Here is a 27,483-nt window from a genome sequence, read left to right as displayed (position 1 = left end):
GGTTTCTCTCTCTGTCTTCCCCTCCTCCGACCTGTTTTCATTGCCATTGTTGTTACTGTGGCTTCTTTCTACTCTGCTCCAATTATAAAGTCCTTCCTCCAGTATTATCCAGATTAGGGACTTCCCCTTAGATGGTTACTTCTCAGGGTTTAGGGACAGTGGGCTCAAGTAGGGTCTGAATTAACCCCTTCATAGGACTGCGGGATACCATGGTAATTTTCTGTATATCCCCAAGGATCAGGGATTTTATGGTGAGAGGCAGCAGCCAAGATACTTAAGAGCCCCGCAGAACCACCTGCTGTGCCAGTGCAGACTGCAGCACTCTGCATAATGGGCTGTTGTTCTAGTCCTCTCCAACTCTTCCCCCATCCCGCTTAATGACTGTGTTGTCATCAGCTTCCACCCCAGTGGGCCTGTGTCTTGCATAGGATCTAGTGGTTCCCCTGAGTGCTGTATAGATCTGTAGCAGATGACTGGTTGAAATGCACAACCCGATGGTCATAGGGTGCTCTTTCTCCTGAGCCCAGCATCTGACAGAACTTCGTTTGCAGATACACAGGTAGGTCTAGGCTGAGACACAGCATTCTCAGCATCCGATAACCACAATAAAATGCCTAGGACAGGCTGACCTTACGAAAAAATATTACAAAACCTTAGCTCACAGTTTTGGTGGTTAAGGCATGTGACTGGCATTGTCTCAGTTCAGGTGAGGACCCTTTTGGCTGCACCATATTATCCAAATGACAGTGTGGGAGTGTGGGAGCCAGGAAGTGAGCCAGGAGACAGACAGCTTGGGTGGGACCAGGCAGGGCATTTATAATAATCCTTTCAGGAACACTACCAAGGAGTCACAGAAGAACCACCTTTAACCTTTTTGAAGGCAGTGTCCCCTCCCCAATAAGACCTAAGGACTTCCCACCAGACTCCACCTCTGAAAGGTTCCACCGCCTCCTAGTAACACCACCCTGAGACCAAGCTTCCAATACAGGACCCCTGGAAGACACTCAGACCATAACCCAACTACAGCAGATGCATACCCACAGTGATTTTTTAAAAGATTTTATTTATTTATTTGAGAGATAGAGTTACAGACATTGAGAGGGAGAGACAGAGAGAAAGTTCTTCCTTCTGTTGGTTCACTCCCCAAATAGCCGCAATGGCCGGAGCTGTGCTGAGGATTAACCTACTGCACCACAGCACCAGCCCCTCATGGTGATTTTAAGAACAGCTCTACCCTGGTCCCATATTTCTACTCCTACAAGCCAATTAATTATTGAAACTTTAAATTTAGATGCTTGTAATCTATAGCACAAGCTCCGTAGGACTCAGCAATGCAGCATGGGGCAGTAGACCTCAGAGCACAAGCTATGGGCAGCAAGCTTGCTCCTGGGCAGCAGTTACCTCACAAGCCAGAGCATAAAGGAAAAGCCCATGGGTGCTGCTCCTTGTCTCAGCACCCTGATCACAGCACCTGTTATTACAGTCACCCTGAAGAAATAAGGTGGTTCTCCAACCAGAGTTGATTGTGATATCAGGACAAAGCAACAGGGTCTGCAAAAGTTTCTTACGTATCTGGAGAGAACAGCGCCAGCCTCCCAAGACAAGTCTGAAATGGCTTGAAAAAGCCAGGAGAGAATGCTGGCTTAGAGTTTCTCTTATCATCAAAGGAGCAAGGACGAGGGCTCCCCTGCGCGTTGCCTGGGGATTGTGTGGCTGGAATCCAACCCCTACTCCTGTCTCTTTTACCAGCATCAAAAGAGGAAACACTTGCTTTCATTTCAGCTTTCCCAGATGTGAGGCCAAAGGAGTGAGGGTGGGGAAGAGGGAAGAGATTTGAGGTTAACAACTGTTAGCAGTGAAACATAAAGAGTCGGATGGGATGTGACTCTTTATTATAATTCTTGAATATTATTTCTTTTTGTCCATTGTAAGTTCTTTTCATAATTTTATGTTTGGATTGTTCATTGTGAGTATATAGAAAGTCACTTGATTTCTGTGTGGTGCAATTTATTCTGCACCTTGCAAAGATCTTTTATTGGTTCTAATAGTTTTTCAGTGGATTATTTGGGATTTCCTATTTACAAGATCATGTCTTCTGCAAAGGGAAAGTTTTGCTTTTTGTTTCTGGGTTTCACACTTTTAATTTTCTTGCCTAATTGCTGCGACTAGAATATCACAGACCATTCCGGATAGAAGTGATGGGGCAGACATGCATCTCTTGTTCCTCCCTGCTGGGGAAAGCATTGAGTCTTTTCCGTTAAGTATGATGATAGCTGTTGGTTTTCTTAGATGCCTCTTATCAGGTTGTAGATGTTTTCTTTTGTTCCAAGTTTGCTAAGTGTTTTTCCACATCTATTTGCAGAATCACGAGGTTTTTCTTTATTCTACTAATGTGATGTAGTACATGGTTAGATTTCCATATATTAAACAAATGCTGCATTCCTGGGATAAGTCTCACTTGGTCATGATATGTAGTCTTTTTTATATGTGGAGAGTTTCAGTTTACCAGTATTTTTGGTGAGGATTTTGCATTTATAAGGGTTACCAGAAGTCAGTTTTCTTTTCTTGGGATGGCTTTGTCTGGTTTTGATATAAAGGTTATACTAGTTTCAAAGAATGACTTTAGAAGTGTTCCCTCCTATTTTGTTTCTCTTTGGAATAACTTTTGATGAATTGGTATTAGTATTTCTTTAAGTGCTTGATAAAATTCACTAATAAAAATATCTGGTGCTAGAGCAAGGTGTTGGGTACAATGGTTAATTCTGTCCCGGTTGCCCCTCTTCCAGGCCAGCTCTCTGCTGTGGCCGGGGAGTGCAGTGGAGGATGGCCCAAGTGCTTGGGCCCTGCACCCCATGGGAGACCAGGATAAGTACCTGGCTCCTGCCATCGGATCAGCGCGGTGTGCTGGTTGCAGCGTGCCGGCCACGGCGGCCATTGGAGGGTGAACCAACGGCAAAGGAAGACCTTTCTCTCTGTCTCTCTCTCACTGTCCACTCTGCCTGTCAAAAAATAAAAATAAAAAATAAATAAACAAACAAACAAATAAATAAAAAGATGCTCCTTTTGTTGCTCCAATCAGACTGCCTGGGTTCAAGTCCCAGCTCTGCTTCCAGTGCTGGCCTTCTGCTGCTGTGCACTGTGGGACACAGCAGTGCTGACTCAGGTAGTTGGGTCCCTGAAGCCCACGTGGGAGATCCAGATTGAGTTCCCGGCTCCTGGCTTTGATCTGGTCCAGTCCCAGCTGTTGTGGGGATTTGGGGAGTGAACCAGAGAATGGAAGATCCCACTGTCTGTCTTTCTGCTCTTCAAATAGATACGAAATATATAACATAGAGATTTTTTTTTTTCAGAGTCCATCATCAGAGTTTTATTGGAGCACTTAAATATTTTTTTTATTTATTTTTTTTATTTATTTATTTATTTATTTATTTATTTTTATTAAACTTTTATTTAATGAATATAAATTTCCAAAGTACAGCTTATGGGTTACAATGGCTTCCCCCCTCCCATAACTTCCCTCCCGCCCGCAACCCTCCCCTTTCCCGCTCCCTTTCCCCTTCCATTCATGTAAAGATTCATTTTCAATTCTCTTTGTATACAGAAGATCAGTTTAGTATATATTAGGTAAAGATTTCAACATTTTGCCCATATAGCAACATAAATTGAAAAAAACTACCATTGGATTGCTAATTATAGCATTAAATAGCAATGTACAGCACATTAAAGACAGAGAACCTACATAATTTTTTTTTCAAATTAATTAATTTTCTATGCCATTTCCATTTTAACACCAGGTTGGTTTTTTTTTTTTTCATTTCCAATTCTCTTTGTATACAGAAGATCACTTCAATATATAATTAGTAAAGACCTCATCAGTTTGTGCCCACACAGAAACACAAAGTGTAAAAATACTGTTTCAGTACTAGTTATAGCATCACTTCGCTTTAGACGACACATTAGGGACAGATCCCACATGGGGTGTAAGTACACAGTGACTCCTGTTGCTGATTTAGCAATTTGACACTCCTGTTTATGGCGTCAGTAATCTCCCTAGGCTCTAGTCATGAGTTGCCAGGGCTATGGAAGCCTTTAGAGTTCGCTGACTTTGATCTTATTCCGACAGGGTCATAGTCAAAGTGGAAGTTCTCTCCTCCCTTCGGAGAAGGGTACCTCCTTCTTTGATGGCCCCGTTCTTTCCACTGGGATCTCACTCACAGAGATCATTCATTTAGGTCTTTTTTTTTTTTTTCCATGATATCTTGGCTTTCCATACCTGCTATACTCTCATGGGCTCTTCCGCCAGATTCGAATGCCTTGAGGGCTGATTCTGAGGCCAGAGTGTTGTTTAGGACATCTGCCATTCTAGGAGTTTGCTGTGTATCCCACTTCCCATGTTGGATCTTTCTCTCCCTTTTTGATTCTATCAGTTAGTATTAGCAGATACTTGTCTTGTTTGTGTGATCTCTTTGACTCTTAGACCTATCAGAGCTATCAATTGTGAGCTGAAATTGATCACTTGGACTAGTGCGATGGCATTGGTACATGCCATCTTGATGGGATTGTGTTGGAATCCCCTGGCACATTTCTAACTCGACCATTTGAGATTTTAAAAGTATATAACTGAGGGCTGGGGCTGTGGCATAGTGGATAAAGCTGCCGCCTGCAGTGCTGGCATCCCATATGGGCGCCAGTTCGAGTCCCAGCTGCTGTTCCTCCAATCCAGCTCTCTGTTATGGCCTGGGAAACCAGTACAAGATGGCCCAAGTCCTTGGGTCCCTGCACCCACATGGGAGACCCAGAGGAGGCTCCTGGCTCCTGGCTTCAGATCGGCACAGCTCTGGCTGTTGCGGCCATCTGGGGGAGTGAACCAGTGGATGGAAGACCTCTCTCTCTGCCTCTCCTCTCTCCATGTAACTCTGACTTTTGAATAAATAAATAAATCTTTTTTAAAAAGTATGTAACTGGGACTAGACTTTTCTTTGTGTGAAATTTTTAATTACTAATCCAACCTCTTTTTTTAAGTGTATTCAGATTTTCTATGTCTTCTTGATTCAGTTTTCATAATTATGTCTCTTTGGAATTTTCCCACTTCATTAGATCATGTAATTTTTGAGATACAATTGTTTGTAGTAGCTCCACATAAAGTTTTATCTCTGAAAGATAATAGCTATACCAACTTTTTCATTTCAAATTTTGATAATTTTAAAAATATATATTTATTTATTTATTGGAAGTTAGGAGGAGAGACGTGCAGATTGAAAGAGCAAAAGAGAATCTTCTGCTGGTTCATTCCCCAGATGGCTGCAGTGGCCAGGCTGGGCCAGGCCGAAGCCAGGAGCTAAAAGTTTAATCCAGATCTCCCATGTGGTTGGGAGGAAACCAAACAGTTGGGCCATCTTCTGCTGCTTTTCCCAGGTTGCCAGCAGGGAGCTGGGTCAGAAGTGGAGCAGCTGGGACAGGAACTGGCACCACATGGGATGCCGGCTTGCAGGTGGCAACTTTACCTGCTACAACACAACAGCCCCAATATTTATATATTTGAAAGAGTGACAAGGAGAGGGGGAAAGGATGGGAGATGGAGGGGAGGGGAGGAGAGGGAAGAGAAGAGGAGGGGAGAGATAGAGAGAGAGAGAAAGAGAAAGATTCTTCCATCTGTAGGTTCACTCCCCAAATGGCCACAATAGCTAGGTCTGGGCCAGATTGAGCCAGGAACTTCATTGAGGTCTCTCATGTGGGTGAGACGGGCCTAAGTACCTGTGCCAAACTCTGCTCTTCTGCTGCATTTAGCCAGGAGGTGGATCATCAGTGAAGCAGCTTGGACTCAAAATGATGCTGTAATATGCCGGCATGTCAGTTGGTGGCTTAGCCTACTACACCACAATGCTGGCTCCTAATTTTTGTAATTTAAATCTTCTCTTTTTATGTGGGGAGCATCAAGCTAAAGATACATTAACTTTATTTACTTTTCAGAGCACTGTCTTCTGGTTTCGTTGGCTTTTCTATTGTTTTTCTCTTCTGTGTTTTTATGTATTTCCTTTGTGTTTTCTTCCTTCTTTTTGGTTTAAGTGCAGTTTGCTCTTCTTTTTTCTATGTCTTTAAGTCTAAGTTTACTTTATTGAATTAACATCCTTTTTCCTGTTTTAATCCAAGCCCTTACAGGTAAAACTCTTCCTTCTTAGCACTGCATTAGTAGTTTCTCATAAGTCTTGGTCTGTCACATGCTTATTTTTCTTCCTGTTAAAGTATTTTCTAATTTAATTACCTGATCAGTCCTTTGATCCAGTGGTTATTTAGGTTTGTTAATATATTTGTAAACTCCAAAATTTCCTCTGTTACTGATTTTTAATTTCTTTTTAAAGGAATTTATTAATACAGTAGAGTCTCAGAATCTAAAATATTTTATTATTTCGGAGGCAGAGGGGACAATGAGAGAGAGACATACAGACCTTCAGCCAGTTTGCTCCTCAGCTGCCCACAACAGACCAAAGCTGGGAGATGGCAGCTCAATTCAGATCTCCCACATGGGTGAGAGGGACAGAACTATTTAAGCCAGTATCTGCTGCCTCCTGAGGTGTGCATTAGCAGGAAGCCAAAATCATGAATAGAACCAGAAGTCAGACACAGGCATTCTGATAGGAATAGAAATGTCTGAACTAGCAATTTAACTGCTGGCCAAATTTTGCCCCCTTGGCTTAATTCGTTGAAAATTATTTTGCTAGCTAAGATTCTAAGTTGACAGTTTTTATGTTTTGAATCCCCTGGACTTAGAATATGTCATCTCACTTCCTTCTGGCATCCACTACTTCTGATAAGAAGTCAGCTGTTAATCTATTGCTCCACTTGTACATGATGTCATTATTTTTTCCTACTTTGAAGATTTTTCTCTTTCTACATTTTTTTTGCTATAATTTATCTGAGTTTGGATCTCTGTTGGATTTCCTTGGTATTTTAAAGTGTGCATTAATATTTTTCATAAATTCCAGCACATTCATTATTTATTCAGATTTTTTGCTGTTCCTTTCCGTGTCTCTTCTCTTTCTTCACTACCCATTATTTTTGTGTTATTGCACTTACTGGTGCTACAACTCTTTGAGGCTATTATCTTTTCTTCCTTTTGTTATTCTGTATTCCTTTGATTGTGTAGTATACAATTAATCTGTTTTCAACTTCACTGCTTTTCCTGTCTGCCAGTTCAGATCTGTTGTAGAGTCACTCCAGTTAATTTTTCATTTTAGTTATTTCACTTTCCAACACCAGACTTTCCAGTTTGTTTCTTTTTCTATTATTTCAATCCATTTATTTCTATTTTCTATTTGATAAAACATTGTGATCACACTCCTATTACTTCTTCAGGCACAGTTTTCTTGGGTTCTTTGCCTGGATTAATAGTAGCTGTTGGAAGGCTTTCTGCAAAGACCTGCATCCAGTGTTCTCACAGGCAGTTTCTGGTGCTTTGCATGTGAGTCACATTTTTCTGTCATTTTTCATGTCTCATTATTTTTGTGTAATTTAAACATTTTAGTTACTATATTTTCACATTTATGGTTATGGATTACTTCCTTTCCTCTCTGGGGCTAGTTGTTTCTTTACTTATTTGCTTAGTGACATGGATGGTCTGTGGTAGTGAAGCCTGTGCTCTGGCATTGTGAAGTCACTCATGTCACTGCACAGAAGGCACACTCTCAGGCATGTGCACTGTCACACTGACAGTGTCTGCGCAGGGCTTTCTTGGACTACTTGCCCCCAGTCTCTGCTAAGCTGGCTTCCTCCCTTTGGTATCACAGCCAGCTTCAGGCTCCACTAATTTCTGTCCTCATCGTTCTCTACAGTGTGGTGAGTCATAAATACAGACTGATGCAGTGAAATTCAGGCTCCTCTTCAGGGCTCGTTTGCTGAGCCACTCCTGGAGGGTAGGTCTGGCTCCAAGGTGGCTCTCCTCATCTCTTCCCCGGCTCTGTCTGCACATTAACTTACCTACAGTTTATATTCTTGCCTCAGTGAAGCCAGTAGGCTCCCTCTGACATTTTACCATCGAAATCTCCATTATTTCTAAGAGTATTCTTAGGCTGTAGCCCCCTCCACACTTTGCCCCAAATAAATTCAGTTCTAGTGCAAGGACTTTAGAGATATCTCTGTTCTTACTGCCTGCTTCTAATCTTGGGTAAAATCTTTCGGTCATGAATGCGATTCTGAGAGCAGTGATTTCTCCTGGAAATGACTCCTGGCTTGTAAGTGGGGTGCTGAGTAGTGCCAGTAGCCTGCGGTCTTTTCTTTTTACCTGTCCTTGGCTTGAACCTGTCATGGACAAGTGAGCCAAGTCAGTGGTGATTCAAACTCTGATAGCTTTGAGCCTGCTGTGCCTGGGCCGTTGTCCCTGTCCTACACACTGGGGCTGCATGTAAGTTAGCCTGTGCAGCATGGACTTAGGCTGGGGTGAGGACGGGAAGTGAAGGTGGCTTTTTTATCCCAGTGAGTCACTGTAGCCTTTGACTCCAAGGAGAGGAAACCTGACACCGTGTCCTTTTTTGGCCACACCCATTCCTGTAGACTTTGCTTCTTTCACAAATATGGGATTATTTTCCAGAAAAGTTATTTTGATCAGATTTTTCTCACTTGAGTTTGTATAATCTAAAGTCAAGTATTGATTGATTATGTGAGAGATAATGGATAACTAAGCATAGTATCAAAATTTGATAGATCTAATGTGACTTATTGTTGAAATTACAACTGATTTTTAACAAACCTTTTACTGTTCTACACACATCATCCAAAACCAATTTGGTATAAACTTACTGTGAAAGTTATATGTGATATATAGGGATACTGTCACTCTTCCGGGGACATCACCTAAAAATATATAAAATGGCAGAACAATTTAAAGGCATTGAATGTGACATTAATCGATGATACAAAAATAGCATTTCTCCTTGTTAAACAGTGCGTTATTGCTTCTTTTTCTTAGTCGAGCACTTTTTCCTAGTAATAGTACAAACCTGAGCTGGGGATATTTGCAGTGCCAGCTCCCTGTTCCTCTTTCTGCCTGTGCTTACCTGATTATCCATCTTCTACGTCCTGACTCGGAATCAGAAAACCAGAGCTGAAGATTCTGCCTTCACCTGGACGTACAGCTAGACCTGGCTTCCTTTTTGGAGGCACTGCTAGGGAGAGGCACTTTCTTGTGAGCCACTATCCACCGGATGTGGTGTCTACTGGTTCTCCCTGTATCTCCATAGATGGATGCTTTCGAATCCGTAGTTTCATCCTTGATATTTTAGACATTGATTGTTTTTACAATCAGACTATTGTTTAAATTGTGTGTAACCTGAAACCTGGTTTTCACTGGATAGGAAAGCATTGAAGCCAGCCACTGCGTGCAGGTACTCCCAGGAGATAAGGCTGCAGGCAAAGTTGTTAAATGATTTGATGAGGATGATTTTGCAGAGCAGGAGGGCTCTTGGGCCTTTTCAGTGTCCTATCAAAGGGCAGTTGTGTGTTGAGAGTATTCCGGTTCTGTCTGGTGCCGAGGGCCTTCTTGTAATGTGGTGGTCATCACATGGCTGACAAGGGGAACCCAGCTCAGACTGAGAGCCAGGAGGCACTGAGGTGCTGTTTTCTTATTTCAAAACAAGGTGTATCTGCACATATCTGGGCGGTAATTTTGCAGTCTGGACTAATATAAAAACAGATCATGGAAAAAAAGAGAAAAGAAAACGTTAATTTGGTCACCTGTCAAGGTCAGTGACACAGTCTTTATACTAAATGTAATTGTCCCGTGCCTTACATGCAAGGATCCCTGCCTGAGTGGAAAGTGATTTTCAGAATTAGAGGGAGGGCTCAGGTTTACACAGCCAGTCACTGGGAGAGCTTAGATATCAACCTGACTAGCCCCACTCCATGCCTGCAACCAGAAGAAGGTTAGTGATGTTATGGGCAGAAGCACCTCAATTTTTATTCCAAGTTCTTCTCCCCACAGAGACAAGAATTCAAAGTAGAGGGACAAATACAGTGCATGAGTGAGAGCAGGGTTTATTTAAAAGTGAGAGAGTGGACATAGTCTCATGTATGAGTGTGGGCCACCCCACATTGAGAGATAACTGTCAGGAATGGGCCAGAGAGTGGCCTATGAGAAGGGAGCTTGGTAGGAGGCCAGAGGGCACATAAGGAAAGTACAGAGGCCAGAAAGCAAAGAGAGCCATTCGCACATATGTAAAAGTTCCTTTGATGCAGTAGGGGTGGCACCCTAATTGAATACACAAATGGGGTGGAGTCTGGATGGGGTTTAATGTGTGTAAGACTTTCTGGGAGTTTCATGGTGCCTCCACATGGAGCTTAACTTCCACATGGCCATATAGCATCTTCTCCTTCCTGGTCCTGGGTGAGACGCAGATGCATCATTAGAGACTGGGCATATTGAATTGACAGGTTATGGGGATGAAGTTAAGTGAAGGACTGTACAGAACTTGTAAAAAAAATTTCCAGCTTCATTTATTCCTACCTTGCTCCCTGCTTAGCTCCCATATATCAGAAAGAGGGTTCTCTTACTTGTTTCTATGAGACTTACTACATGCAAACTGTAATCACTAATACATACATGCCACAAGGGTCCTATGTTCATCATATGTCAAAATTTAGGGTGTAAATCTCAATTTCACACATCTAAGAACATTTGCAACAATGGGTATTTTCTTTACATTCCGCATCCTGGGCACTTCAGACACTTCCTTGGGGCCTTATAAAAGGGTTATTTGTCTGTCCCCAGCTCAGCTGCCCAATTAGATTATGCCCTTCTCCAAGGCAAGGGCTGCACTTCTCCTGAGGTCTCTGAAGGACGTGGCCTCAATAAGGGGCCTTTCTCTTAGGTTCACCTGCAAATGCGCTAAGTCAAACCCTGGAAGATCAATTTCAGTCTGTTCCCAGGGAGTTGGCTTAGAACTCACACTCCGTGGCATTCTCTGTCTTGCTGTTAACTGAGAAACTTTTCATTTTGGTCTGGATTCATCTCAGCAGATTTAAAGAAAGCCTCCAGTTCCAATGCTGCAAAATCCAGTCTACCGAAGTCTGGACTCCGTCCTCCTGGCTATTCACGTCTCCCAGCAGCCAAGCTGGCGGCATTCGGCTTCGTGCGGAGCTCCAGTGTCTCCAGCACCCAGTCGGTGGACAGCGCGCAGCCCGAGCCCAGCAGGCCGGCCAGCCGTAAGTGGGGCGGGGCGGGGCGGGCTGGGCACCTGGGTTCTCTCGGGGCAGACAGGGTGCTGAGGATAAAGTTGGCTTGCAGTGTAACCGTGTGTTATTTTCCTTGCGTGACTGGTGGAGTATTTGGATCTCTGCCTTTCGCTGGCTATTGTCTTTTAATCATCTAGTTAAGAAACACCGCCTGTTACTATCATTTTCTCTGTTATGGGGAGTTAATGTGCCAGGAAAAGATTCTAGAGCTCCCCTTACAATCTAGAGGACTGATCCAGGGACTGATTCTGGGAGCCCATGGCTTCACAGATTTCGACTAAGAAGTCGAAGACCCAAGAAGGGTGTTAACGGTACTGTGCCATCATGAAGCGTATTAGATATTAACAACAGCTGAAGGAGTCGTTCGGTCAGTGCCTTATGTTGGTGGAGCACTCGATTGGATTTCTAACAGAAGACTAACTGGTGTTAAACACGGGAGGCTCTGTGTCCTCGCCCAGGAAGGTAAAGTCCCCAGCAGCCTGTTCCCCGAGGCTGATGTTGTAGGCTGTTTTAAAGTGTGAATTAGTCACCTTCCCAGCAAGTCACAGCAGCCACCGTGGGGTCTGGAGGCTCCCATTTGGCTGCGCTTGTGATGGCACACCTCCGCCTCATCAACTTCAAAGTCACGGCTGCTGGTTCTGAAGCCGTGACAGCTCAGATGCTGATTGTCAAGAACTTGCCGGAGGCCAGGAAAGTCTCAGAGGTGCTCGCGTGCGGAGCTGCTTTGAAGGGATCATGGAAGTTGCGACAAGTGGGAGCAGTGAGAGAAGGCAGCGAGGAGAGAGAGATGATTTTTTCAGTTTTCTTTCTCTGAGGGTCTTTTCTGTCTTTTATTTTTTTTATGCAGAGGGAGGGGTGAGGTGGTTTGCAGAGATGATGTGGGAAACGTTTGTACCTTTCCAGTTCTAAGTTTTGGTCTATTTAGCTATTCCTAAAAATAACTTAATTTTCCTTTGTCTTGATATATTTGTCAGTGGGCTCTTGGGGGTGTTTCTGTGGTTTGCCTGGTTTTCTGAAGGCACTGTGGCTCAGCTTTCGAATGGGGGATTCATTTTAGGACCATCACTGCATCTTAGAGATTACATCATTATGTGGCAGATATCTCAAAATCTACACCATGCTAAGCAGTAAAGATTATTTGCAAGTATGTGATCCTAGTTTTTAGATGTATGTGTGTGTGTGTGCACAGTGGCAGTCTGAAGATTTTGAAGTACAGGAGGAACTATTTATGCCATCGTTTTTTGTAATAAAATTCCCAGTGACATGTTTCTCTTTAAGAGAGATAATTAAAAGAAAAAAGCCTTGTATGGTGTGTTTGTCTTTCCAAGGAAGCAGTTTGGATTTTGATTTCTTACAAAGAAAAACAATACACCTCATGGTGAGTTAAGCTGTGTCCCTGTGTCAGCAGCTTTTGTTAAAAGAGAGCTGACAGGTGTGGACAAAATAATCCCAGCTGTGCTAAGGACATTTTCTTCTCACCTCTGCGTCTAAGTATTGTGGGGACTGGGTCTCCAACTGGGCTCAGAGAGATCCCCAGCTAGGCTGAGTCCAGGTTCATGTCTTCCTGTGTGCAAGAATACAACTGGGAGATGTGGATAGAAGTGAATAGAAAAGCAGGGTTTACTGAGAGGCAGAGGGATAGTACACATTCAGATGTGAGTGTGAGCAACCTCATGGGGAGGGTTGGTCTTACCTGTCAGGATCTGTTACGCCACCACTGAGTGCAAATAGTTTATCCCAAACCTGGTGAAACTGGGCACCAATAGTTAACCCTACACTTGGTGACATTTCTGTTGCCCAGTATTCGGCTGTCCCAGCATTAATTGTACACGTGCCTCACCTGGGATGTTCTAAACCTCTAGAACAATACATTTTGCAATGTATAAAGAATGTATAAGGAACCTTGGTCAACAATTGCCAGCAACCTTATTTCAGACCCTGCCAAGCTGTCCTTTCTAAAACAAAAGTCTTTTTCTGCCCTGACTAGTCATCTCCAGGACTTCTTTGGGTCAGAAAATTCTAAACCTAACACCACCCAGGCTGAGGTTGAGCTTTTTATAGGATAAAGAGTGGTGCCTGGGGCAAGGCTCTATTGAACGTTCAGTGGAGGCAGGGTATAGGGTGGGGCCGCAGCACACTGTGTTCTCCAGGAAGGGGTCCTGTGGTGTCTGGCCTATGATGGCGAGAGAGGCTGAGCTGCATGATGTGGAGTGACTGAGCCGAGTCTTCAGCCATGTTGCATTGGGGTGGAACATGATGGGATGTGGCTGGTGCACATGGCCTGGGTGTTGGCATTCTTTAGCTCCTCACCACTCACTAACTACCTGCCTACGCATACTGGAAGGGGTACCAATAGGAGCCCCCTGAGTACCCAGAAAGACAGGCCTGTTATGTGCCAAAGAAGATAACTCCTAGTTTAAAGACTTCTCTCTCTTTTTAATTTTAAGTAAAAGTAATTCTTTATTAAGGTAAAATGATTTTCAGAATGGGTTGCCCAACAAACCCAACAGTGTACTGTATATAAGAGATGCACCCTATCAAAAAGGCTTGGAAAGTTTGAGAATTAAATACACAGCAGGGAAATAGAAAACAAAGAAAGCAGGGGATGTATGCATTAATATTTCATAATAAGGAATTCAATACAAAGACCATACAGTTAGGAAAGGGGGTATAATGTAAGGGATATAATTCAGTGGAAATAGTATGGCATCCACATTTTTTACCATATGTGATATGTATTAAACAGTTTTGCATTTAAAGTAATACTCTAATCAGAATTGTTTTCTGTTTATGTATGCTAGACTTGATTCTCAGTTGTCTGTCACTTATCTTGGTTTCTGTTCTTTGGTGGAGAGACAATGCTTTGATGACAATGATCAAGTAAAATGAGAGGGGTGGAGTCCTTCAATTCTATCCTAGCAGCCAAGATTTGCTAGTTCAGCCCAAGGAAACAGCCGACATAATACCAAAATTGGTCCATGTTTGGTTTCTGCCAGAAAGTGGGTCTTTTTACAGATGCTACTTTCACAGAGGAATCATTTAATGAGAGATTTAATTAGGGATTACATCTTAGCACAGTAGATGCCTTAAAACATGAAACATGAAAGTAATAATGAACTAGTTGCAAAGATATAATTCTTATTTTTAGAGCATTGTGCACATTAATAGCTTGTGGGAAATCCACACTGGCTATGGCATGCTGGAATTGGGATACCTTTAAGTGATTCCTTGTTAGTGTTATCTGGGCTACCCTAATGCTTTGTGTGCTGTCTTCCTGGGTTGTGAGGGGCGTGAGCTCACAGTGTGGAGAGCAAACGCCCATGCAGTCCCGTGGCTGTGAGGCCACAGGACCACGTGGGTCCCTAATCATTCCACGTGAACCTTCCCCCACCCTGGCTCAGGCTTTGTCAGAGGCTAAGTGCCTTTCTGTGTCTTGCACGAGGTTGTGGCCAATGGAGCATACCTAGGGAAAGGAATTATGTTGCTGGTCCTTTGAACTGGCTGGTATATCATGGTGCAGTCCACGCATCATCTGAGAGCGGAGCAAACCACTCAGTGAGCCTTGCTCTGAGCCCAGGGCGGGGCTGTTCTGCCTCTGTTTCCTTCTGAAGGCTGCCTGACATGAGGAAAGGTGTCCTCATGGTTTAAATGTCTTTTCTTTCTATTAGGAAATAAATCTTGGGGCCCACACTGTGGCATAGTGGGTAAAGCCACCGCCTGCAGTGCTGGCATGCCATATGGGCACCGATTTGAGTCTCTGCTGCTCCACTTCTGATTCGGCTCCCTGCTAATGTGCCTGGGAAAGCAGCAGAAGATGGCCTAAGTCCTTGAGACCCTGCACCCATGTGGGAACTCCTGGCTCCTGGCTTCAGCTAGGCCCAAATCCTGCCGTTGCAGCTGTTTGGGGAGTGAACCAGTGGATGGAAGATTGTGTGTGTGTGTGTCTCCTCTCTCTGAAACTCTGCCTTCCAAATAAATAAATACATCTTTTTTTAAAAAAAAAAAGAAGAAAATCTTGAAGTCAGAGCTTCCTGGAAAAGCCCCTCAGTCCAAACCCACCCATCTTCTCTCCTTCCCAGACAGTCAGCCAGACCCTCTGGACCCTCTGAGGCTGGAGAGGGTTCTGGCTTGGGAAGAAGCCCCTCTGAGCCTGAGCAGCTCTCATGTTGGCAAGTGCCGTCTATGGACTGCAGCCGCCTCCTTGTAATTTCCCACAAGTAGCCACAGTTCCTAAGGATTGGTTCAGCTCCTTTCTCTTGGTCATGCCTCCAGGAGAGCCCCGGCAGGACCCTTCACACCTACACAGATTCTTCCCTAGGAGAGCACCAGGGTCACCCACCAAGAACATCAAATACAATCTCAAATTACCCCAGTTAGTGGCCCCTCAGGGGGTAAGGAAATTTGATGACTTTGAATTTCCACGTGTGAACTTAAAATCATAGGCCTCACCAAATGTGTGGCTCATGAACTCTTACCATTTTCCAAGAAGGAAAAGATCCCAGCTATGCTTCAGGTGACAGAAAACTAAAAGAGAAAATAGTGACTGTAGAATTTGGTGTTGTGACATACTGCAGGCTAAAGTATGCTTGGTTGCCCAGGTAATCAATTATTAGGTGTAGACTTGATTGTGGCAGTGGGCAGGTGGGTGTAACTTGAGTCAGAACCTTCAGGGGAATGTGTAGAGGGGAGATAGGAAGACCTAGGGCTTTACAAATTAATCATTAATGAAAATAGATCATATCACCCAAGGACAGAATAATTCATGTGGGGGATCTTATTTCACTGAGGGTTCTGAATCATTGCCTAAATTATCGATTGCCCAAGAAACAAAAAACACTTATCAGAACAGAACATAGCATTTGCAGCTGGTTTTTCCAATTTCTCCTCCTCTTCCTCTCTTTTGCAAATACTGTCATGTTTTTCTCTACGCGGTAGGTAAGCTAAGAACAAAAATCATGGGGCAAAGAATTTGGAAAATGAATAAGTAAAAAATGGGACTTTTTCTCCTGTTCCTTTTCCTGGTCCAGAAAGGTCATAGAATGAGGGGGATGCAGCCGGGGAGGTGGGCAGAGAGGCTGAGGTTTGCATCAGTAATCGACCCAAGGACACACCTGCTCAGTGCTGAAAAATGGCACAAAGTTGAAGGTTGGAGGTGGAAGGTTAACTTCTGACTAGGATGATCAGAGTTTTTTTTTTTTTTTAATTTTATTTCTTTATTTGAAAGGCAGAGTTACAGAGAGGCAGAGGCAGAGAGAAAGACATATCTTCCATCTGCTGGTTCACTCCACAATGGCTGCAATGGCCAGAGCTGGGCTGATCCAAAACAAGGAGGCCAGGAGCTTCTTCCAGGTCTCTCATGCGGGTGCAGGGGCCTAAGGACTTGGGCCATCTTCTACTGCTTTCCCAGGCCACAGCAGAGAGCCGGAGCAGAAGAGGAGCAGCCAGGACTTGAACTGGTTGCCTCTATGGGATGCTGGCATGGCAGGCAGTGGCTTTACCTGCTAGGTCACAGTACTGGCCCTTGTTTTTAATTTTTAAAAAGTAATTTATGGGGCCAGCGCTGTGACATAGCAGGTAAAGCTGCTGCCTGTTGTGCCGGCATTCCATATGGAAACCAGTTCAAGACCAAGCTGCCCCACTTCCCATCTAGCTTTCTGCTACGGCCTGGAAAAGCAGTAGAAGATGGCCCAAGTCCTTGGGCCCCTGCATCCATGTGGAAAACCCAGAAGCTTCTGACTCCTGGCTTTGGATTAGCATGTCTCCAGCTGTTGTGGCCATTTGGGGAGTGAACCAGTGGATAGAAGACTCTCTCTTCTTTGCTTCTGCCTCTCTGTTAACTCTGCCTTTCAAATAAATAAATAAATCTTAAAAAAATAATTTATATATGAGAGAGGGGGAAGGAGAGTGTGCTCCCTTCAGCTGGTGTACTCCCCAAATACCTGGGAGCCTGGAACAATCCACGTCTGCCCCATGTGTGACAGGAAGTGAACTACATGAGCCGTGAACACTGCCTCTCGGGATCTGCATTAGCAGGGAATTGCAGTTGGGAGCTGGAGCTGGGGATCAAACCCAGATCCTCCAGTGTCTCAACTGCTGGGCCAAATGCCCAAGCCCTGCCTTCCTTTCTGTTCAGTGATGAACAGATGGTCAACCTTTCCTCTCTGGGCTGTGTTCCATCGTCCTTGTTCTTGTCATCATCTGTGGTCACTCAACTAAGCCATGCCCCTTGTCTCTTGTCTTGCCAGCCCACAGGCATAGGGTCCCAAGTCATCTTCCATTTGTTCCTGTTTTGATTGCTCCATGGTGTTCCTGTGCCTGCTTCAGCTCTTTGCAGGTTGTCCAGGTCCTCCGTGGCCTGGTCCCAGCCTCCTTCTCTGCTTTCCGACACTTCACCCCTTGACACACACCTCTGCTAGACTCGATCACATCTTCTTCTGATAGTTTGTACTTTTCTGCCTTCGAGTTCCGGTTTAAACCATTCATCTGTGGAATGAACCACCCCCCACTGTCTGTGTAGATTGTCACTTTAAAACGTGGATGTCAAATTCCGATTTCTCTGAAAAGGCTGAAGCAGTGTGACCGTTTCCTCCCGGGAAGTCCCAGAGCTCGCTGCTTGAGTCACTTCTCACATGCTGTCTGTTGTAGTTGTGTGTGTTTCTGTGGTCTTTCTCTCCTTATGGATGGTAACCTCTTTGAGGATAGGGTCCATGTGTCTTCATAATTGTAGCATCCTTCACAGTAATGAGCATTGTCCTTTATACGAGCAGATTTTTAAGGAAAGTTCTCTCTCTAGTAAGTTTTTATTTTATGTAAGAGTGTGGAAGAAGAGACTTTTGAGAGTAACTTGTGTGGTATTCACAGTGTGTCATACTGAGAACACATTTGTATTTTTTGCACAGATTTTAAATGTTGATGAAGCTTATGATTTTCACAAATTCCTAGGATTTCTAAAATGTTATTAACTGTGGTGTACCTATAGATAATTTATGTAAATCTAAGAGTAGAAAGCTAATAGATCATTTAAAATATAATTACACTCAGAGGTAAGAAATCTTACATAGACTGGCACAGTAAAGTCACAGATGCCTACTGACCTAAATATCTTCTTGTGTATGATTAGTCATTTTAAAGAACTTGGCCCCAACTCTGCTGTTGAGGTTATTCTTGAGAGAATTCAACGTTTCCAAAATTCAGTGTCTTGATTGCAGAGATTAAATATTCTCATTAAATTCTAGAATTTGATTTCTTGTTTTAAAACTTAAATAGAAGTTTTTTTTTTTTTAAATTATTGAATACAGTGTAGGTTCTGGGGAGAATATTCTGAAGTGAAAAATCACTAGCCTTTTTGGACAGTTAATCAATGAAAATGAGGGCTAATAAGAAAGCTGTTTGCAACGTTAACTTGAACATCTATGCTCATGGATACCGTAAAATACATCTATATACATAACACGTTTGGTTTTCTGCGTCTGGCACGCATTTTATATAAGATCAGAGTTGATGAGAAGTGTTATTAAGAACTGCTTCAGAAACAGCCATTAACCCATCTCATGTTCCGTTGGTAAGGAGGGAGTCATTTTTTATTCATGGAGAAGGAGCTGTAAGTGGCTTCTGAGGTCACATTTCAGAGGAGCTCTGGGCTGTTCGAGATTAAGCCTTACAGATGTCTTTCATTCCTTGTCAGAGCCCTCAGACAATGGTCAAGTGCACTCAAGGATGGAACTTGAGAGTAAACTTGTTTTTGTTTTTTTTTTTAAATTACTCATTTATGACTGCAGGATAAACTGGAAGTTTGGAGAACATCTTTTTATTTGTAGCAAAAATACCATCTGGGTGAACTGTCATTTTTCTTGGCTGTCTTGCTTTTCTGTTCACTTTCCTTTCCCCAGGTCTGCATTCTCAGCACTTTTATGATACACACGAGCTCAGTAATGGGTCTACTCTGATCTGGACGCCAGGGTCCTCATGCCTGTGAGGGGTGGGGAGATGGGATAATGCACAAGTCCATGCAGGGAAGTGTTAGTGTGCCCATGACTGAAGACCACCTGCCCTTGATGGGGTGGGGGAGGGGAAGGAGGCACAGAAGAGAGGAAGCATCTGGTTGCCCCTGAATTGGGGTGAGGAAAGAAATTATACCTCACAGTTCCTCCACTGCTACACTTTTGTCTTTGAATGTAATCATCCCATCATGGTTCTAAGTAATGACAGTCTTTCAGATTTGCTGTAAAATATGATAGCAAAAAAATAGATAAATAAAACTGGAGTTGGGTAGTAGATAAAAAATACTGGCAAAGTTTTGAAAATTCTTGAAGTTGGAAGATGAACCATGAGGGTTCATTACACTACTTAGTTCCCCTTTTTGTGTATGCATCAGTCAATTTTTCATCACTATCACTTGAGGCAACTGACTTCACAAAGAGAAAAGACTTATTTGGGCTCATGGATCTGGAAGGTCACTGTCTTTCCTTTAAATCCATGAGGACCCACTCTTGGAGGCTGTACCCTAATCACTCCATCCACTGCAATTATCTCCCAAGTGCTGCATCTCCAAGTGCTATAATTGGATCAAGTTTCCATAAACTTAATACTTGTTTAAAAGATATATTCTATTTATTTATTTGAAAGGCACAGGGACAGAGAGGGAGGGAGAGACAGAGAAAGAGATCTCCATCTGCTGTTTTACTCCTCACATGGCTGCAACAGTTGGGGCTGGGCCAGGCTGAAGCCAGGAGCAGGAACTCTGTCCAGGTCTCCCATGTGGGTGTCAGGGACCCAAGTACTGGGGGCATCTTCTGCTCCTTTCCTAGGCACATTAATAGGAAGCTGGATCAGAAGTAAAGCACCTGGGACTCCAAAATGGCCTTCTAATATAGGAGGCTGTGTTGTAGGATGCAGCTTAACCCCCTGTACCATGGCGCCAGCCCCCTGTACCACAGTGCCAGCCCCCGATTCTTACTCTTGACTCACAACTTTGGGATTTCAAGCCCTGCATGTGTTTGGAAGCCAAATAATATTAACACCATAGCAGCATGTTTAAAATGCTCCATAAAAAGGGGTTAAAGTCCTACCTTCTCCCTGTATTGGCTTTTGTTTCTTTTTGTTTTATTATTTCTTCTATTTATTCACTAACTTTTACATTTAATGGTCCCTAGAATGTTCTTAGGTCTACACTTTCTTATTTTTTTTTTAACTTTTATTTAATGAATATAAATTTCCAGTGTACAGCTTAGGGATTACAATGGCTTCACCCCCCCCCATAACTTCCCTCCCACCCACAACCCTCCCCTCTCCCGCTCCCTCTCCCCTTCCATTTGCATCAAGATTCACTTTCAATTCTCTTTATATACAGAAGATCAATTTAGTATAAAGATTTCAACAGTTTGCACCCACATAGAAACACAAAGTGAAACATACTGTTTGAGTACTAGTTACAGCATTAAATCACAATGTACAGCACATTAAGGACAGAGATCCCACATGAGGAGCAAGTGCACAGTGGCTCCTGTTGTTGACCCAACAAATTGACACTCTAGTTTATGGCGCCAGTAACCATCCTAGGCTGTCGTCATGAGTTGCCAAGGCTATGGAAGCCTTCCAAGTTCGCCGACTCTGATCATATTTAGACAAGGTCATAAAAGACAGAGCGAGGATAGTAACCAATGATCCTAAGAGTGGCATTTACCAGGTCTGAACAATTATACAGCATTAAGTGGGGAAGAGGACCATCAATACACACATGTTGGGAGTAGAGCCATTGGTGGTAGAGTAGAGGTTATGATTATAAAGGAATGAGGCCCAAGTGCACTAGACAGGGCCTAGAACAAAGGACAGAGTCATTATTAGAGGAGCTAAGAAAGGTGCTGTCTAAGCTACAATTAAGTTTTCTGATTGAGAGGCAAATAGAACCTGATAGAAGGGGCTTGATAATAATCTGGTGGGCTTTAGGCCTTGTAAATTCAGAGGCCCAGACCTAACTATCTCTTCACATGGGGTATATCCTAAGGGAGGTGTGAACCTCCTAGGGGAAGGCACTCTGTTGACTTTCATTACTTGGCTGGCCTGGGAGGAGAGCTGGCCAGGTAAAGGCAGGGGGCATCTCTAACAAGAAATTTACAGTTCTGCCTGTAATGTTGCTGACCCTACTTGACCATCCCCTCAGCTGCAGTGGTCACTTTGGAAGTTGGGCTGAGTGAAGGGCTTTTCAGCTTAGAGCCAATAAGATCTGTAGCTCTGACCTGGGCATCCTTCGACTCCAGGGCAGGTCCATTTCCAGTGATCCAACTCTTGGCAGAGCTGCCAGGGCTCTTCACAAGCTGACTTCTGCTGAAGCCCAGGCTTACCACATTGAAAGCCACTGCAGTGGACTGGCCTGTTGGGTCTCCTTGAGGGCAGATCACTGTACAGATCAGCCATTAATAGGCCTGCCACCCATTGCTTCTGATGCCGAGCTTTCTTTTCCTCCTGGTTTGTGTTAAAGCAGACCAGAGGATGCAAGTCAAGGGAGTGCCCGTTTCCCATCTCTAATCTTCAGTGGCCTGAACTACAAGTCTATAGTCACAGGCATGTTCTGTAGTAGTTTTTCCAAGGTAGACAATGCCCATGAGGAAAATTATATTCTCACTTTAAAACTTTCTTTCCCTTTGGTCTGAAAGGGAGGTTTTTTCTACTTACTGTATACTTCGCTGATGGCGAAGTGAATCTAGCTATGAGATTATTATTTGAGTTCTTATTTTGGCTATGCTATTGCAGAAAAATGTTAGCCATCTCTTTTATAAGGTCTAAAGATTAAATTGTGCATCCTACAGATTCCTTCATAATAGAATTAGTTTCCTACCTTGAAGAGAATAGAGAAATGAAAGAACAAGTTTGGCTTAGAATAGAGAAATGAGGGAGCAAGTCCTAGATCGCTTGCTGACAATAGCAATATCACATGAATACTTAGCAAACTGTTTCAACCATTAGATAACAACTTAAGAAAACATTTACCAGAAGGTCCAATGCCTTCTATTAATTTTAAGAATCATGTATTTGAAAACACCTCTTAAATATCTAACATGGTGTAGTTTGTTTAGCCAGTAAACTTAAGCACAACCATATAAAATGTTTTTAGTTTCTCTCTACCAACAAGTATAAAACATATAATACACAGATTCAGGTCCCACAAATTAAAATGTATCTTTGATTGATTTTAGCAGCTTAAATTTATGGACAATCTTATCTATAAGCCATTTAAAATAAAACTCTTAATAAAATTTCCCCATGTGGACATACAATATGTACACACATATAACATAGCATAGTAGACCAATATAGCAATTTTAATAATAGCTTTTAAAATCTTTAACTCTTTTTGTAGATTGCCAATTGATTTGAATTGCTTTTTCTTTTTAGTAACCTCAGTTAACCATACTTTCTCTCAGTTGGTACTGTTAATACATTATTGGCTTCATCTGTTTACAGAGCCATCCCAAAGTACTGAATACAATAAAAGTGGCTGGAAAAAGTCCATAAGAACCTATAGGAGGACAGCTAAACACAGAACCAACAACGCTTTAGTTTTATGAGCAGCAGATCATATATAACTGTGGATGACAAAAGAATTTAAGTCGCCATGTTTAAAATTATAAACTCATCAACCAACAAGAGGCACTTGCTTACTTCACAGTATTTTTGAAAGCACCTGTAGGATTTTACAAGTATTTAACCCTTTAAGCCTCTGGGGCTTTCTCATTAAGATAACTATCATGTCTAGTAACACAAGATCATTAGACTTTTTAATTCTCAAACATTTGTATTAATAGCATTTTCCATTATAGAAACTTAAAGTCTGGTACCACCTCACATCTTGACAGTACTTCTAATATACTCCAAATAGACTGATTAGTTGGTGTCTCTATAAGATGAGAGACATAGGTCCTTCGATTTTTTCAGTTGGGCCCAAACTGGAAAAACCAAAGTCCAGGATTTACTGGAAATTTTAGAGACCAGATTGTTTGAAACTTTGATTTTTTGAATGCCTGTCAAGAATGCCAAGAAGGCTCAAAATCCAAAATATCTGGTTGAAATAAGATTTCTTAAAATCATGACATAACATAGACCAAATTTGATCATTGTTACAAGGTGATTTTTCAAATTTTTGAAAAAAGCTCATATTTAAATAACCCATAGCTCTTAATAAAAATTCAGCTGTTTTTGAACAATTAGAATTGAACAGACATCAAGAGAACATAATAGATTACTTTAACACATTGCTTTAACAGAGCATCAGAGTTTAATTCTATGTCAAAGAGAAATTGAGCTTTCTGTGATCTTTTGCTGTGAGGTTTCCTTCCTTTACCTTCTTTCATATTGGTGACCATGTTTCTGTGTTTCTGTGTATAAGACATCTTTAAGCATCTTTTGCAGGGCAGGATGAGTGGCAACAAATTCTTTCAGTTTCTGTTTGCTATGAAAAGTCTTAATTTCACCTTCATTCACAAATGAGAGCTTTGCAGGATATAATATTCTGGGCTGGCAGTTTTTCTCTCTTAGTACCTGGGCTATGTCTCGCCATTCCCTTCTAGCTTGTAGGGTTTCTGATGAGAAGTCTGCTGTGAGTCTAATTGGAGATCCTCTAAGAGTGATCTGACGTTTCTCTCTTGCACCTTTTAGGATCTTTTCTTTATGTTTCACTGTGGTGAGTTTGATTACAACATGTCGTGGTGAGGATCTCTTTTGGTCATGTTTATTAGGGGTTCTATAAGCTTCCTGTACTAAGATGCCTCTTCCTTCTCCAAACCTGGGAAATTTTCTGCTAGTATCTCACTGAAAATGCCTTCTAATCCTTTCTCCCTCTCCATGCCTTCAGGAACTCCTAGAACCCGAATGTTGGGTTTTTTAATAGTATCCTGTAGATTCCCGACAATATTTTTTAGGTTTCTAATTTCTTCTTCTTTTCTTTGGTTTGCCTGTTTCCTTTCCTGTTCTCTGTCTTCTAAGTCTGATATTCTCTCTTCTGCTTCGCCCATTCTGTTTTTAAGGCTCTCTAATGTGTTTGTCATTTGATCTATTGAACTCTTCATTTCATTATGATTTCTAGTCACTATCAGAGTTTCTTGTTCCACTAGTTGTTTCATTTCATTTTGATTCCTCCTTAATATTTCACTTTCACGAGAGAGATTTTCTATTTTGTCCATGAAGGATTTCTGTAGTTCAAGAATTTGTTTTTGAGAACTTGTTAATGTTCTTATCAATTTTTTGAGATCCGCTTCTTGCATTTCTTCGATCTCATCATCTTCATAATCTTGAATTGGGGTGTCTTTTTCATTTGGGGGCGTCATAGTTTCTTCCTTGTTCTTGTTAGCTTGGTTTTTGCGTTTGTTGTTTGGCATGTTGGAGATATTTGGTTTCTTCACTGTGGTGTTTTTTCTTGTTACACTATGGCTCTATATTAAGTGGACTGTCTGCTTTCAGTGGAGCCTTAGAGGCTTGAGATGAGTGTGGACTGAGAGCTGTGTTTGGTTCCTCAGGGTTGAGGGTGTGTCAAGGATGACACTCCCAGGTTAGGTGTGGTAAATCTCTCTTTCTTTTTTTGATTTAAAAGGGAAGGAATTCCGCACAGCTGAACTTAATTGGAGGTAGTTAGCAGGCAAATGATATACCCACAGGAGCCAGAGATCGGAAGCTCTTTCCCAAGGACCACACAGGGAATCTCTGCTGCCCTCAGTGTGGGCTCCAATTCTCCTGCAGTCTCCCACTGGGTTGCCAAGTTAGATGCTAATCTCCTGTTATTTCACCCCTCCCCCCAGAGTCAGGTTTTTCTGCTAGGCTCAGGGCTGGTGCAGACCTGAGGTCGCCCTGCTTATGACGTATTCCAAAATGGCGCCTGCTCTTTGTCTTGCTCGCCTTTGAGAGGTGAGCGGAGAGAGAGAAACTTGTGTCCGTATCAGTCACTTTTTTTATTTTTTTTCTCTCTCTTCTAGTTAGCCTGGTGAACTTTTCCCCACGGAGTTTCAAGCCTCGTTCCCTCTAGCCTCCTCTTTCCGCTTGCCTGCTGGTATCTCGGGCTATGGAGGTTCGGCTCACCTCGCGTTCCAGCGCTGGTGCGTTGAGTCTGCCGCTGGTGTCCCAAACTTGGGCTCCCACGCTCTCCACGCAGGTCCACTGTGAATCACTAGTTCCGGAAGAGTTTCCTCTGCTGTTTCATCCCCTACTCTTCCTTGACCCTGCAGTATCTCCACTTATATTAAACTTTCTCTCCCCCCGGAGTAAGTGTGCTTCCTGCCTATTCCGCCATCTTGCCCTCCACTTTCTTATTTTTTTTTCAGTTTTATTGAAGTCCAGTGGACAAGAAAGACTGGATATATCTATGGTGTACAATGTGATATTTTGATTTATGCATACATTGTGAAGTGATTATTGCAATCAAGGTAATTAACACACCCATCATCTCACATAGTTACCTTTGTGTGTGTGTGTGCGTGTGTGTGTAGGGAAAACATTTAAGATCTGCTTGGTGGGGTGTTTAGCCTGTTGGATTAGGTGTCCATGTCCCACAGTGGAGTGCCTGGTTCAGTGCTGGCCTCCAGCTTCCTGCTAATGCGGATCACCAGAGGAGGCAGTGATGAGTCAAGTAATGGAGTTCCTGCCACCAGTGGGAAAGGCCTGAACTGAGTTTTCCTGGCTCCCAGCTCCAGCCCTGGTCCAGTTGCAACTGTTGTGGCCTTCTGGGGAGTGAAAGAATAGATGGAAGCTCTCTCTCTGTCTGCTTCTCAGGTAAAAGTTGAAAAAACAGCACACATACAAAACTACTCTCTTAGCAAATTCTAGGTACACAACACAGCAATATAAACCATCAGCCCCATGTTGCATGCTGGCTCACCCCTTGTATCTGAAACTTTGAACCCCTGCACTAATATCTCCCCGTGGTTACGAGATGGTACAGCACAGTGGTGAGATCATGGACTCTGGAAACAGACAGCCTGGGTTTACATCCTACCTCTGCCATTTGTTAGCTCTGTGACTTTGGTCAAGTTACTTTACTGCTCTGTACCTCTGTTTCTTCATTGCAAAATAATAATTATTATGTAATTTAAAAATCATCAACAGAATTGATAGGAACAGTAAGTGGATTAATATTTGTATATGCGAAGTACCTAGAATAAGGCATAACAACATCTTCATCATCCTCATCCTCATCATCGTGTTTCTGTGGCCATTCCCATCCTCAGACATGAAGTGCATGAAGTTCAAGCTCGAGAAGGATTCAGAAGCTCAGTTGGGAAAATGGCAGTGTTGGATTAATGATGTCTGCAGGGTGAGGTATCCGTCTGCCAGAGACATGGTGTCCATCTGGTTATTTTTTTTTAAAGATTTATTTATTTATTTGAAAGTCAGAGTTACCAGAGAGAGGAGAGGCAGAGAGAGAGAGAGAGAGAGAGAGAGAGAGAGTCTTCCATCCACTGGTTCACTACCCAGTTGGCCACAACGGCTGGAGCAGTGCTGATCTGAAGCCAGGAGCCAGGAGCCTCCTCCGGGTCTCCCAGGCAGGTGCAGGGGCCCAAGGACTTGGGCCATCTTCTACTGCTTTCCTAGGCCACAGTAGAGAGCTGGATCGGAAGTGGAGCAGCCGAGACTCGAACTGGCATCCATATGGGATGCTGGCCCCATAGGTGGTGGCTTTACCTGCTACACCTCAAAACTGGCCCCCCATTTGGTTCTCAACTTTCATAATCACCTCTCACATGGATGGTGAAAGCTTTGTGAGTGTTAAGCTGAAACATAGCAGTATTATCATTTATGAGACAGGGAGGTGAAGGCCAATCTGATGATTTTCATGTGAACCCTTTTTGGGGCCAGAAGCTTGTGGTTTTTGGATATTGTAAAATAAAAACAAAGAAAGTCGTGTTTTGATTTCTTTATCTAAAAAGGCTGTGCCATGCCTTTAGGATATAATCATTTAAGATAATACATTCAGTTGAGTTCCCTTTAAATGAAACATATTTATGCAAGGTGACTAATACATAGCGCATTAATCTAAGCTGATGGCTTTTAAAACCTTTGCTCAAAATAGAAACTGTGAGTTGGATCTGAATTATTTCTGTAACTTTCCAATGTTTGTTGAGAAACAAAAAAGGGAACATTTGATTTTGCACTATGTAAGGGGCTTCTCACAGCCTCTGATTTTGCTAATCTGATTTCCATTGTACTGGGCTTTCCTTTGTCAAGTATCTCAACCCAATTTGGGTGGGTAGAGAAAAGAGAAGAATGCAAACAGCAAAA

At 42.8% G+C, this 27,483-nt stretch overlaps 1 protein-coding gene across 2 annotated transcripts in view; it reads left to right on the top strand.

Annotated features, from left to right (window-relative positions):
• Window positions 1-27,483, top strand: part of MTUS2 (microtubule associated scaffold protein 2) — a 443,786-nt gene that overhangs the window by 44,329 nt on the left and 371,974 nt on the right. The window contains exon 3 of one of the 2 annotated variants that reach the window (XM_062195381.1): window positions 11,008-11,193. In XM_062195381.1, the coding sequence (XP_062051365.1) occupies window positions 11,008-11,193 (186 nt within the window). Of the gene's footprint in view, window positions 1-11,004; window positions 11,194-27,483 lie in introns of both variants that reach the window. The other variant, XM_062195382.1, reaches the window with a different exon arrangement.

This window comes from Lepus europaeus, chromosome 6, assembly GCF_033115175.1.
Source record: "Lepus europaeus isolate LE1 chromosome 6, mLepTim1.pri, whole genome shotgun sequence".
Classification (NCBI taxonomy): domain Eukaryota; kingdom Metazoa; phylum Chordata; class Mammalia; order Lagomorpha; family Leporidae; genus Lepus; species Lepus europaeus.
The sequence above is the reverse complement of the archived record's forward strand: the minus strand, read 5'-3'. Positions and strand labels throughout refer to the sequence as shown.